Source organism: Lolium rigidum, chromosome 1 (genome assembly GCF_022539505.1).
Source record: "Lolium rigidum isolate FL_2022 chromosome 1, APGP_CSIRO_Lrig_0.1, whole genome shotgun sequence".
Lineage (NCBI taxonomy): Eukaryota > Viridiplantae > Streptophyta > Magnoliopsida > Poales > Poaceae > Lolium > Lolium rigidum.
This window is the reverse complement of record NC_061508.1, coordinates 30,970,553-30,982,662: the sequence shown is the minus strand read 5'-3', so window position 1 is coordinate 30,982,662 and position 12,110 is coordinate 30,970,553. Positions and strand designations below refer to the sequence as shown.

General features: G+C 50.0%; 1 protein-coding gene across 2 annotated transcripts; it reads left to right on the top strand.

The window, feature by feature from the left end:
- The first annotated feature begins 226 nt into the window (after positions 1–226).
- Positions 227–6,582, top strand: LOC124685159 (ubiquitin carboxyl-terminal hydrolase 23). Of its 2 annotated transcripts, XM_047219486.1 has the most exons (11): positions 227–337; positions 607–721; positions 2,533–2,643; positions 2,734–2,906; positions 3,001–3,327; positions 3,420–3,545; positions 4,252–4,887; positions 4,967–5,098; positions 5,287–5,914; positions 6,001–6,094; positions 6,214–6,582. In XM_047219486.1, the coding sequence occupies exons 4-11, from the start codon at positions 2,784–2,786 to the stop codon at positions 6,383–6,385; spliced, it is 2,238 nt and encodes a 745-aa protein (XP_047075442.1). In that variant the 5' UTR covers positions 227–337; positions 607–721; positions 2,533–2,643; positions 2,734–2,783; the 3' UTR covers positions 6,386–6,582. The 2 variants fall into 2 exon arrangements, with proteins under 2 accessions (XP_047075442.1, XP_047075441.1); XM_047219485.1 differs by lacking the exons at positions 227–337; positions 607–721 and having other exon boundaries at positions 2,539–2,643; positions 5,338–5,914.
- The last annotated feature ends 5,528 nt before the right edge of the window (positions 6,583–12,110 follow it).

Genomic DNA, 12,110 nt, shown 5'->3' with positions numbered 1-12,110 from the left:
GCGCGCTGCTCGGCTCCAGCTCCGGCGCGACGTCGAAACCCTAGTAGGTATGGCGGAGGTGTCCACGGCGGCGGCCGCGGCGCCGGTGCCGGTGCCGGAGGGGGTGCTGCACAGGAGGATAGAATTCCACCTCGCCAGGAGGCCGCACGCGGCCTTGGCCGTCGGGGGCGGCGGGTTCCGGATGGAAACCCTCAACCCGGACGCCGCCGGCGCGGCGGCGGCAGCGGCGGCCGCGGGAGCGGCCAGGAGTGAGGGGGAGGCGAGGAAGCCGGAGAAGGCGGAGTCTGCTGCGCTGGATCCGGAGCTCACTGTGGCCAGGATCTACCTCGGGCGAATTGTGAGTACAGAAAGTTGCAACTCTGTTTTGGGGCTTTGTGCTCTTAAAGCTGTGATTTTGGGTGTCCGGGCAGGCACCAAAGTTTTCAATTCGGGTTCGTGGCTCGCCCAGCTACGATTTTGGGCTCCTAGTAGTCACTTAAATATCTAGTACAGTACATAGTTTGCTTCACGGAAATGCCATTTCTTGAGGTCTTAGCATGGTGGTTGATGATGCTGTGTTCAGCTTGCGTATGTCCGTTCGAGCTCTGAAATTGGACTACATTGCAGGGTGCTGGTCTGCAAAATCTTGGGAACACTTGCTACCTCAACTCAGTTCTGCAGTGCTTGACTTACACGGAGCCGTTCGCAGCCTATTTGCGGAGTGGAAGGCACAAGTCTTCATGTAAGTGCTGCCTCAGAACTTGCAAGTTTCCACCGGTTTAGTGTATCGTACGAATGAAAATTAACGCTATTGCATCAGGCTTGTAGATTCCCAAGCTAGCAGTAAATTGATCTGCCTATTGGAGTACCGCCTATTCTAAGTTAGTCTAATCCTTGGCAAAGGTGTAATCTGGGCCATAGGCTATACCGATATCCATGCCACTATTATTTTAATAGCAGTATCACTACCAAAGACAACACTTGCATCCTCAACGCCCAAGGCTATTCTTTCCACACCATTGGCAAAGTTTCACCATTCCTCCAGCTTGAATCAAGCATGGATCAAGCAATATGTGCAGTCCCATCCCCAAGTTTTGATCTGTCAACCGTTATCATACACTGGAAAAGTCGTGTAAAAGTTTGTTATTCTACTTTGTCAGAGAATTATGTGCATGACAACTGTTGGCTGATGTATATGGATGATTATCCTTACCAGTCAGTTGAGTCACACCTAATGGAACAGGTATTAAGCCAGTTAGAATCTTATCACTGTGTCAAATAACTCTGATTCAAAATTATTCTTGGCCTCCTGCCTTATAATGTTAAAATTTTGACCTATTCTCTGTATGTAATTTAGTACTTTATCAAGTGCCATGCTTTCTTTTGAGGTTGGGCATGTGAACATGCATGATGAGTAGTACCATACCGTGTCTATTTGGAAATATAAAGCCTACGGGTGTGGTCTTGATTGAAAAGATAGGGCAGGCGTATGTATTTTATGACATTTCTCTCGTTTAATCACGCTCTCTTATGAACACCTGTGAGTAAAAAGTCACATTTACATATCACCGTGATCTATCACTATCTTATTTTTAATACTCCCTCCGGTCCGGAAAAACTGTCGGACAGACAATTTTGCAAAAACACCCTCGAGATTTCCTTGAATCAACCCACATACCACTCTCAACCTTATCCTCTCTGCTCCGCGTGGCCCGCCTCTCGCTCTGGACCTCCGCCTTCCTGCTCCTCCCGCTCTCTGCTCCTCCGCCTCCCTCCCGTCGCCTCGCCGGTGCGCTCCCCTAGCTCCGCCGTTAGTACCACCACCACTTCCCCGGCCCCAGATCCTCCTCCGCCTCAACCGCTTCCACCCTGAGACGCCGCCCCCACGGGAACCCCAGATTCCCAAGATCCCGGCCAGCAGCGCCGGCTCGTGGATCCCTCCTGGCCGGTACTCTTCCTCCAGCCCCATCTTCGGCCGGTCATCCTCCGACACTCCATGTCCAAGGCCCGCCTCCACTACCACCCACGGGCACAGATCGAAGGATTGCTCACTGGTGAATTCGTGTGACGGCGGGCGGGGGGAGGGGATCGTCGCAGTGCGGGAGTAGAGGCGCGGAGGTAGGGAGATACGAGTTGGTGGTCGCTCGCCCCAGCTGCTGCTACCGGCAGTCCGGCCAGATTCTGCCGGAGTCTTCCGACGGCCACCAAATCTGGACTCCGGAGGACGGGAGAGGAGGACTTCTGCATCTTTTTGTAAATGTAGAAGGACTTAACTGTAAAACGTGGTTGTACTGTGCTCTCGACAGTTTTTTCGGATCGGAGGGAGTATATTAACACTATGGATAGCAGTGCAACACTTGCTGATCTATGAAGCAACCCTAAACCCCTACAACTAGGCAATTATATTTTCTATGTTTGTATTCTAGCTAACAGTGACTTTGTATGCTCCATCATGTTAATTATGCATATAGCGCCTGTGTATTTCAGTTTTTTTGCCCTGTAAGGCATTTGTCTCACAGCTGTTGCTAATTCCTTTTTTTCTACCATTTTAAGGCCGTACTGCTGGATTCTGTGCACTATGTGCTCTTCAGAACCATGTTAAGACTGCTCTACAATCAACTGGAAAAATTGTGACACCATCACAAATTGTCAAGAACTTGCGCTGTATCCTTCCAGCCGCTCTAGCTTAGTCAATTACCTCTTTTAGTTTTAACTTACAAAAATTGCACAGCGTGAATCTTTGACCGCAAATAGGCATTTCTCGTAGTTTCCGCAATTCCAGGCAGGAAGATGCACATGAGTTGATGGTTAACTTGCTTGAATCCATGCATAAATGCTGCTTACCTTCTGGAGTACCGAGCGAGTCTGCAAGTGCCTATGAGAAGAGCTTAGTTCACAAAATATTTGGTGGCCGCCTAAGAAGTCAGGTACCTCATGTGCATTCATACATTTGGACTAGCATTTCCTTAGGAAAACCCATTTCTATTGTCATCACTGCTTTGCTGCATATCTATGTTCCAGGTGAAATGCACTAGGTGCTTGCATTGTTCCAACAAATTTGATCCTTTCTTGGATCTTAGTCTTGATATTGGCAAGGCTACAACTTTGGTGAGAGCACTTGCAAATTTTACCGAAGATGAACTACTCGATGGGGGTAAAAAGCAGTATCAGTGCGAGCGCTGCAGGCAGAAAGTTGTAGCAAAGAAAAGGTTTACAATTGATAGGGCCCCAAATGTTTTGACAGTTCATCTGAAGCGCTTTAGCCCTTTCAACCCGCGTGAAAAGATTGACAAAAAAGTGGATTTTCAACCTGTTCTAGACTTGGAACCATTTGTTAGTGATTCTAAAGTGAGTAATTAGGTTTAAACGTTTGAGCTTTACCTTGATTTTCCTCTAATTAATTTATCTTCTGCATTTTCATTTGCTATGGTCATGTGCAGGGCGCAGATTACAAATACAGCCTTTACGGTGTTTTGGTTCATGCTGGTTGGAGCACTCAATCTGGTCATTACTATTGCTATGTTCGGACTTCCAGTGGGATGTGGCACAATCTTGATGATAATCAGGTCTGGTTTATGATTGAAATTCTACTATTTAACTTGCATTTTAATATTTCATAGTGCTACACTTACCATGCTGTCTCATGTACCATTAATGAATTACTCCCTCTGTTCAATAATATAAGATGTTATGCTAACCAATATATGTGTTAGCAGATTATAATAACATCTTATATTATGGGATGGAGGGCGTACTACTGAAACAATTGTTTTCCCTTCCAGTAAAGTCTTCATATTAAAGTATTGGTGCTCCAACTTTTTGAATATTTTTCTATCAATGCAATCTCTATATCTTCAGTAATTTGCATTGTATCACACATAGACTGTACACACAGAAGTTGTATTGTCATAATGCTATGTAATCCTTAGTTCAATAATCAGGTGCAGTATTCACAGTCTGTCAACCTCACATGTTAATTGAAAGGCACTCATTGTTGCTTGTTCTTGTTTGTGATGTATTCCCTGTATTAGTATATGCTGAATATATTTGAGAAGTTACTACTGTATGTTAGACTCACTTTGTTTGGGAAGAGTCCGCTAGTTAGATTTTTTTATATATCAGAAGTATGGATTTGGTTCTGTTCATTGTTGGGAAGGAGACAAAATCAAAGCCTGAGCAATATTGCTTGATGATATCCATTCTGTGTGCCCTTTGCTATTCTAGCAGCCCTTTTATTTTTGACATACTGATTCCTAAGGCCATCAACTTCAGGTTCGCCAAGTTCGCGAGGCAGATGTACTGAAACAGAAAGCCTATATGTTATTTTATGTACGTGACAGAGTCGGTAATGCGTTGGTACGGAAAGACAGTAGCACTCCTAATGTCCCTGCAAACAAAATGATCCCTGGGAAGATCTCTTTTCTTAATGGTGTGACCCAAAGTGGTGGTGTGACCCAAAGTGGTGTAATGGAAGCAAAATCGAGTGGCATGCCATCTCCTTGTGCAGATAAGAAATCACAGGGTACAAGCACTGGTCATTCTGGCGTGAGTAGTATCACTTCAGTAGGCCATTGTTCAAGGAATGATGGCAAAACTGAAACTGCTGCTGCCCCACAAAGAAGTGTCCTGTCTACCACACAGAATGCTCTTGTACCTGGAAATGATTGTGCAATCTTATCAACTAAATCAAAGCAAGTTGCCTCAGTTAGTCATAAAGAGGCGTCTTTATCAGGTCAACCTGCATCTCTTATCACCGCGAGCAGCAATCAAACAATGGCTGGTGGTGCATTTCCCAAGCTGGGAAACAGTACTTCTGTTGCCTCATCTATGGTCAGCAGTTCAGCTGGACTGTCTGAGACTGACAAACAAACTTCTTACTCTGAAGCATGTCCCAAGCCAAGTTCCAAGGTATCCTTGCAATGGTCAATACTAGTTTTTCTCCATTTCCAGCATGTCATTACTGACGTTTTCTTATGCAACATGGTAGGATGCTATTGTTTCGAATGGTGTCATCTCTGGCACTAGCAGCAGAGGTCCAGTTTCTGTGAAGGAAGTGAAGGATTTGACAGAATCTCTGAAGCAAGATGACAGTACAGTGAAGGAACTCCCTATGAGCAAGGTATGTTACTGACCTATGGCCACCTTTTTTGCTCCCTAGGAGAAGTGTTGTCATTACTTATTACCCCAGATAAGATCTGTAGAATTGCAATCATACTGCTCCAGCACATAAACTAAACCCTAAGCTTTCATCTTTTTGCTTAATATAAGTCAATATTTGTAATATGTTTTACACATGCATTTATGCAGAAGGATAACTTCATAGTACCAGTAATTGAACAAGTTGATGTTGTAAAACAGATATCCTCGGGAGTTTCCATGAAGGTGGTTGCAGCTGATTCAGGTAACAGTATAACAACTAAAAGGAAGAAACTTGTGAGATATCCAGTAGTGAACTTGCGGCTTGGGCCAAGACAATTATTACTAGGTTCACTAAAGCTACAAAAGAAAACGAAGCACAAGAGAACCAAAAGAAAACCTGTAGTTTGTAAAGACATAGCAAGTGTTCTTTGTTCTGGTGACAAGACTGATGATCATCAGGCATCAACATCATCTACAACAACTATGCCGCCTAAACCTGCAGAATGTACATCTCGTAAGAGGAAACACTCCAATGCTAGTGTAACTTCTGAAAATGATACCCAAGAATTGAAAGACACGCAGCAGTTTGTTGGAACCAGTTGTGCTAGCGATGGTGACCATAACATAGACATCAGAAACAGAAAGAGTGCAACTTTTGCTAGTGCTGAGCTACCAAAGTTAGATTCAAGCTCTTCTGCAAACCAAGCACATCCAAGAAGCAACATAGATGCAAAGAAGGGAGCCACCTCCCAGCATGTCGGTATTCTTGCAAAGGACTTGATGGCGGAAGTTACTGGTTAGCAATTTGCTCAATTACTCATGTTCTGCTAATACTACTCTGCTTTGCTTCTAGTTTTAAATCTGGTTTACGTTCCTCTTCAGTTTCACGTTGGGATGATAGCGGCATGCCAAACTCTGAGACTAGAGAGTACACAAATTCAGGGAAGAATAGCATTGGATATGTCTTGGATGAATGGTGAGTATTTTTTTGCGACTCAGTAAGATGTACTGTTCTTTGATCTTTAACTTGTTCTGGCTGAATTATTACTGAGTTAGGAGACCTGAACTTATGATGCATTCTGTATCTGTTTCCAGGGATGAGGAGTATGACCGTGGAAAGACAAAGAAGGTCAGAAAAGCGAAGGAAGACGACGATGATGGGATGAACCCCTTCCAGGAGGAGGCCAATGCCTTATCAGCCCAGAAGACGAGACAAAAATCCTACCAATCCAGACCTGGGAAGAAGCCTTCCAGACAGCACCGCTAGACGAGTTGGAGAGATGACGCCCCCAAGACTTGGTAGAGAAAATGTTGTTGTAGCACCCATTTTTCAAAGTATGATTGTTGTTTGTTGTTTGTTCCTTCACCTTGTTGTTCGGCAGCTCAAAGACCAAACTTATCATCAGGACCTGTATTTAATTGAGATTCGGTAGGGCAAATTGAGTTGTTGCCATTTTTGCAGCATTTTTGTTCTTGTATCTCCATCAAATACAGTTACAAATAAATATATATAAGGTTCTTGTTTCATAAAAAAAAGACAGTTGTGAATTGGTGTCGTAGAAATGCAGAATCACTCTAGTAAATTGTTTATCAATAAATAATTGCTGTCGCTGCAAATTTCTTGTAATTTTCTCCTCTGCTGCGTTGGTTTGGTTTGGCCTGGCGAAGGAAGATGCATGCTGTCTGCTGTTTAATGGCTATATTGAGTGGTACGATGGTACAGGGCCAGATCACACAACCTTGTGGAGAAGTGACGGGTCGGACCAAGCAGTAACTGCTACTATAACGGATAGTGGTAGTATGATCCTACACTGCTGAGTTGGAGCGTCTCATGAATGCGTGATCTCAATCTGGAGCCTTCATGGGTGATGTCGACCCCCAACGTGGAGAAGTAGAGAGGGAGCTCCTGGAGAAAAGTTCAAACAGAGCCTGTGCTGGGTTGAAGCTGAAACTTACATGCTAGTTCGTGTGAATTTCAGTGGAATTTCACCCAAATTCCATGGAAATTGCCGTGCTCCGAAATGGGGGAAGCTCGATGAATACAAGAGATAACTCGTGGAACGTCGCACACATATATGCTGAATTCTACTCCATAAATTGAAGAAAACTTTGTTAGAGATATACTTGGTATAGGTATATTAGGTAGTCTAGGATTTGTAATCTCTACCTACCATATCACTAGGAGAGCTATCTTAGCCTCCAAGTCTGTACCACTATATATACTCGCCCGAGAGGCGCAATACAACATCCATCATATTCCGCATATCTCTCTCCCTCTATCCTTCAACATGGTATCAGAGCGGCGCTGATCTTGACCTAGCCGCCGCCCGCGCTTCCGCCCGCGCCGCCCCCGGGAGGTCAATCTCCATGGCCTACTCCGGGGGCCGCGCAACCCGTATGAGGGTTCGTTCGCCGATCTGTTGATCCGCTGCGCTTGAGTCTTTTTTTTCCAATCTGTAGATTGGTTTCTTTTTGCTCCGCCGGTCGCTCGACCGGCGTTTTCTTTTTGGTTTTACCTATCTATGATCGGATTGAGTCGCCCACCGCCGCCGTCATCACGCGCCTCTACTCCAACCTCGGTGTCGACTCTGCACCGGCTCTCCTCCATCATCCGCCCTACGCCGGCCTCCGCGGTCGACTCGCTGGCTGGCTGTAGCGCCTGCCTTGGTAGGCTGCCGCAGCCGGCTCGCCCGCGTCGTCTCCGCCTCGGCCGGTCCGGCCCAGCAGCCGGTTTGACCGGGACTGTGGCCGGCTGGTCCGGTCCAGCAGCCGGTCTGACCAGACGGCCGACCGGGCGGACGAGCGGAGCCCCCTGGACGACCGGGATTGTGGCCGGCTGGTCCGACCCAGCAGCCGGTTTGACCGGGACTGTGGCCGGCTGGTCCGGTCCAGCAGCCGGTCCGACCGGGACCTGGGCCGACCGGGCCGGTCGTAGAGCCGGTTGACCGGGCCTGGCACCGCCTCCATCTACCGTGGGGCACGGCTGCACGCGATGCACATGGGACGTCATTTGCGTCGCAGCCGACTGCCTTCGTCTGCACGGTCTCCATCGCCGGTTCGTCTTCGCCGTCATCGCCCAGGACATCAACGACAACGTCGCCAACGACTCCGATCTGCGGCACGTAGTCCACGCCATGGCACGTGTAGCGCCGCCGTCGGTCTGATCAACCGGCCCCGCACACGTCTCCACCAAGCACGTCCCCGAGCACGCGCATACCACCGATTGAGCATCGGGTTGCCGCTGCGTCGCCCCTTCGGGTCGCAGCGCCGCCGCCTTTGGTCCACGCCGCAAGCCAACGACGCGCCTTCTGAGGCGCGTACGTCGCTGGTGGCGTCCCGCTGCTGCACCGACTCGCGCCCTGCAGCTACGCCGGCCCCTCAGGCCGTGGCGACGCCGCACGCGGTCACCTTCGCCGTCCCCCGCGCATCGACGTCCGAGGCCACCACAGCGCCGCCCCTTCGGCGCGGGTCGCCTCCGTCCGCGCATGGTCTTCGTCACGCCGCCGGGTCTTCCTCGCCTACTTCGTGTACCGCCGCCGCGCCTCCACCTCAGGTCGCCGCTGGGCTCGCCAACCACTTCAGGTCGCGCTGGGCTCGCCGATCACCGCAACGCCCGTCTAGGCGTCCAACATGACCACCCCTAGTCACCGCTGGGTTAGCCGCCTTCTACGTCTTCGTACACTACAGCTTTGCCGCCAGCGTCCTCGCCTCTTCCCCGACTACGTCACCTGCTTCTCTACTCCGACACCCGTCGTCGAGACTCGCCTCTACCCCGACTACACCACCGTCTCCTCTACTCCGACACCGTCGTCGAGACCTCCTCTACTAGTCTACTCCGACATGGCGCGCACTTTGTAATGTTGCCTACCCCCGCACGCTCGGTACTGGCAACACCGGTACGTGCCTTCGTCCCCGACGCGTCCCCGGGCCTGGCAAGCTCGGACTGACGCTTTGTCTTCATCGGCTTCGACGACGTCTTCATCGGCATCGCCTCTACGACTGCCTCGACCGCGTCACCGCCGAGTTCTTCTATGCGTACTCGGTTCTGGCAAAACCAGAGTATGCCTTCGTCCCCGACGTGCGCCTGGTTCTGGCAAAACTATGGTTGCACTTCGTCATCGACGACTCAGACTGCATCGACTTCGGCATCGACCATCTCCACGACTGCCTCGGCGCATCTCCGTCACTCTCCTCGCACACCACCTCGCCTGCGGCTACATCGACACTGGCACCCGGCCACGACATCGACCACGGCAATCCCTCGCGCGGCTCCCTCGACCAAGGTTGCAGCACCCACGCTCTCGGCTACCTCGACATCGGCATAAAGGGCTACCACCTCGCCTGTGCCTCACCAGCTTCCTCTACAGTCCAAGCATCGGCGACGCAACATCGTCCACGACGCTCACGCTACGATTGCGGGGGAGTGTTAGTCTGCTGGTTCCTACCTTCGGCTTCTCTCCAGTCTGACCGTCCGCGACACTACTGTTGTTCACGTCACTACCGCTACGACTGCGGGGGAGTGTTAGAGATATACTTGGTATAGGTATATTAGGTAGTCTAGGATTTGTAATCTCTACCTACCATATCACTAGGAGAGCTATCTTAGCCTCCAAGTCTGTACCACTATATATACTCGCCCGAGAGGCGCAATACAACATCCATCATATTCCGCATATCTCTCTCCCTCTATCCTTCAACAAACTTGAATTTGCAACCAATGTTTCTTCTAGAGAGAATTTACAACCAATTTAAACATTTCCTCCTGCTCTAAAAGATCTCCCACAGTACAATAACTGCAAGGAGTGTGATGAATCCTTCCCTTCGGAGGATCACCACCATCATCATCGCTCTCTAGCCAGCCAGCTGATTTATTAGCCGGGACAACGTGAGGTCCAGATAGATACGCGTACATGCCTGACGAGCGTAGTACGTAGGCCGTACGTATTCCTGTATTTTCAAATGTGCGCCTCGTGGGCGAGTAAATTCTGGCTCGCTCCCGCGGTCACGCGCCTCCTGTGAGCAACGGTTCCAGCCCCGCACGCGCTTGCTTGCTATGGCTGTAGATCTCAGCCAGCGTCGAGCCGTCCGAGACGGCTGCCAAATTTCATCAAAATTGCCGATATTTGGCGATGCAGGCAAAACTTGAGAACTGCTGCTACCATAAGATTTTTTTTATTTTTATGAAACGAAGGCAAAAACATTGCCTCATCTATTAATTAAGAAAAGAAGACATAATATTTAGGAGAAAGTTGGGCAAAAGCCTACAACAACGGTCCAAACTCATACAAACAGCACACCCAAACATATCCACAACTTAGTCTAATATAGACTCGAACAATAGGGTCACACCCACTGTAGGGACCACATGTCGTGAACGAACACTCCAAACACGACACTCTAAGAGCAACTCTAACAGAGCCCGTAAATCCCGCCGGAACCGAACTTTTCCGGTGGATTTACGGGTTCGGGCTGAAATGCGCGCAGATCAGAGCCCGAAAAGATGGGCCGGCCCGAACTGGAAGTTCAGGGGCCCGAGAAACTCACCGTGCGGCCCCTATTAAAAGTGTTCGCGGAGGGGAGTTCGGTTCGGAAACCCTACTCCCCTCCCGCCGCCGTAGCCCGCCGCTCCCTCCGACGAGCAATCCCGGGCGCTCGGCCTCCGCTCCGCCGCTACGGCCACCACCCCGCCGTCCGAAATGACAAGGGCAAGACCCGTGGGTAGGGGCGGCGGCCGATCCGGCGCCGGAAGGGCAATTCGCCGTCCGCCGGGCGGAGACGAAGCGCGGCAGGCGGGCGCACTCCGACGGCGCATGGAAGCGGGCTGGCCGCAAGTGGCCGGCCGTAATGGCGGGTCGACGGCGCGCGGAGGCGGCTGGGGAAGCGGAGGAGCCCCTCGCTGACGGTGGGTGCAGCCCGCCGCTGCCGCCATTGCCCCCGAGCGGGGACGACGACGACGCAGACGGTTGTATTTTGCCACTATTTAGTGTGAATTATGATCGAATCCAGCGTGATCGGCTGAAATCGACTTCAATCACGAAACTTGTTTTCCCGCGTCGTTTAATTTTCTCGAGTTCGGTTTGGGTTACAGTTTCTGTTCTGCGCCGTGCCCAAATGCGCTCTCAAATCGTTTTTCGGGAGACTGAACTCCGTTTTTTCGGTTCGGACTAATACGGGCTCTGTTAGAGATGCTCTAACACCGCACGTATAAAGACATGCCATGACAATGGAGACACCCATCATTCAACTGCGGACCCCGAGTACGCGGCGAGGAAATCTCAAACATCTTTAGCGACGACAACTTTAGGCACCGTTGCCAACAACGTTGACTTAGCAACCCATCATTAATAGGATCCACATATTTGCCGGACTTTGGCGAGAGAGTGAAACTGCACCGTCAACGTCACCACTCTTCTCAAAGTAAAGAGCCCGAATCGGCGGAGAAGCCACAACCGAGATCTCGTGCGAGTCGAACCTTACTTCCCCACACAACTCATGTAGCTCTGGCGTGATCTGCAATACCGGAGCCAAGATCTATTCCATACCCTCACTCTCAGAGACAACCGACCCAACTGGCTGCGACGACTAGCAGGACTACCACTTGCATAGAAACAAATATACAGATGTTCTTTCTCAACCAGATGACTTCTGCTTAACAGAGCCAAGCGAAAAAGAAGCCTGCACGGAGCTGAGCTCCTGCTTAGAGGAACATACCTTTGTCGGCTGCAAAGAATCACCAACGCGTGCCAACAACATCTTGAGACTTGCCACCTCTTCATGAATGGGGCGCGACACCTCCTCGACACGGTTAGCAACCAACTGAGCTAGCTCCATGCGCAGCAAGGCAAACTGACACTAAAGGTGAGATCAAAACATGCGTTGACACTGAACTCCTCGCAACACCTTGGAGAGGGCTTTGGTCGCGAAATTGCAGGCAACGACGGGCGACACAAGACCTCAGCTCTGGGACTCCGAGGGACGATGAGGCTGAGCAG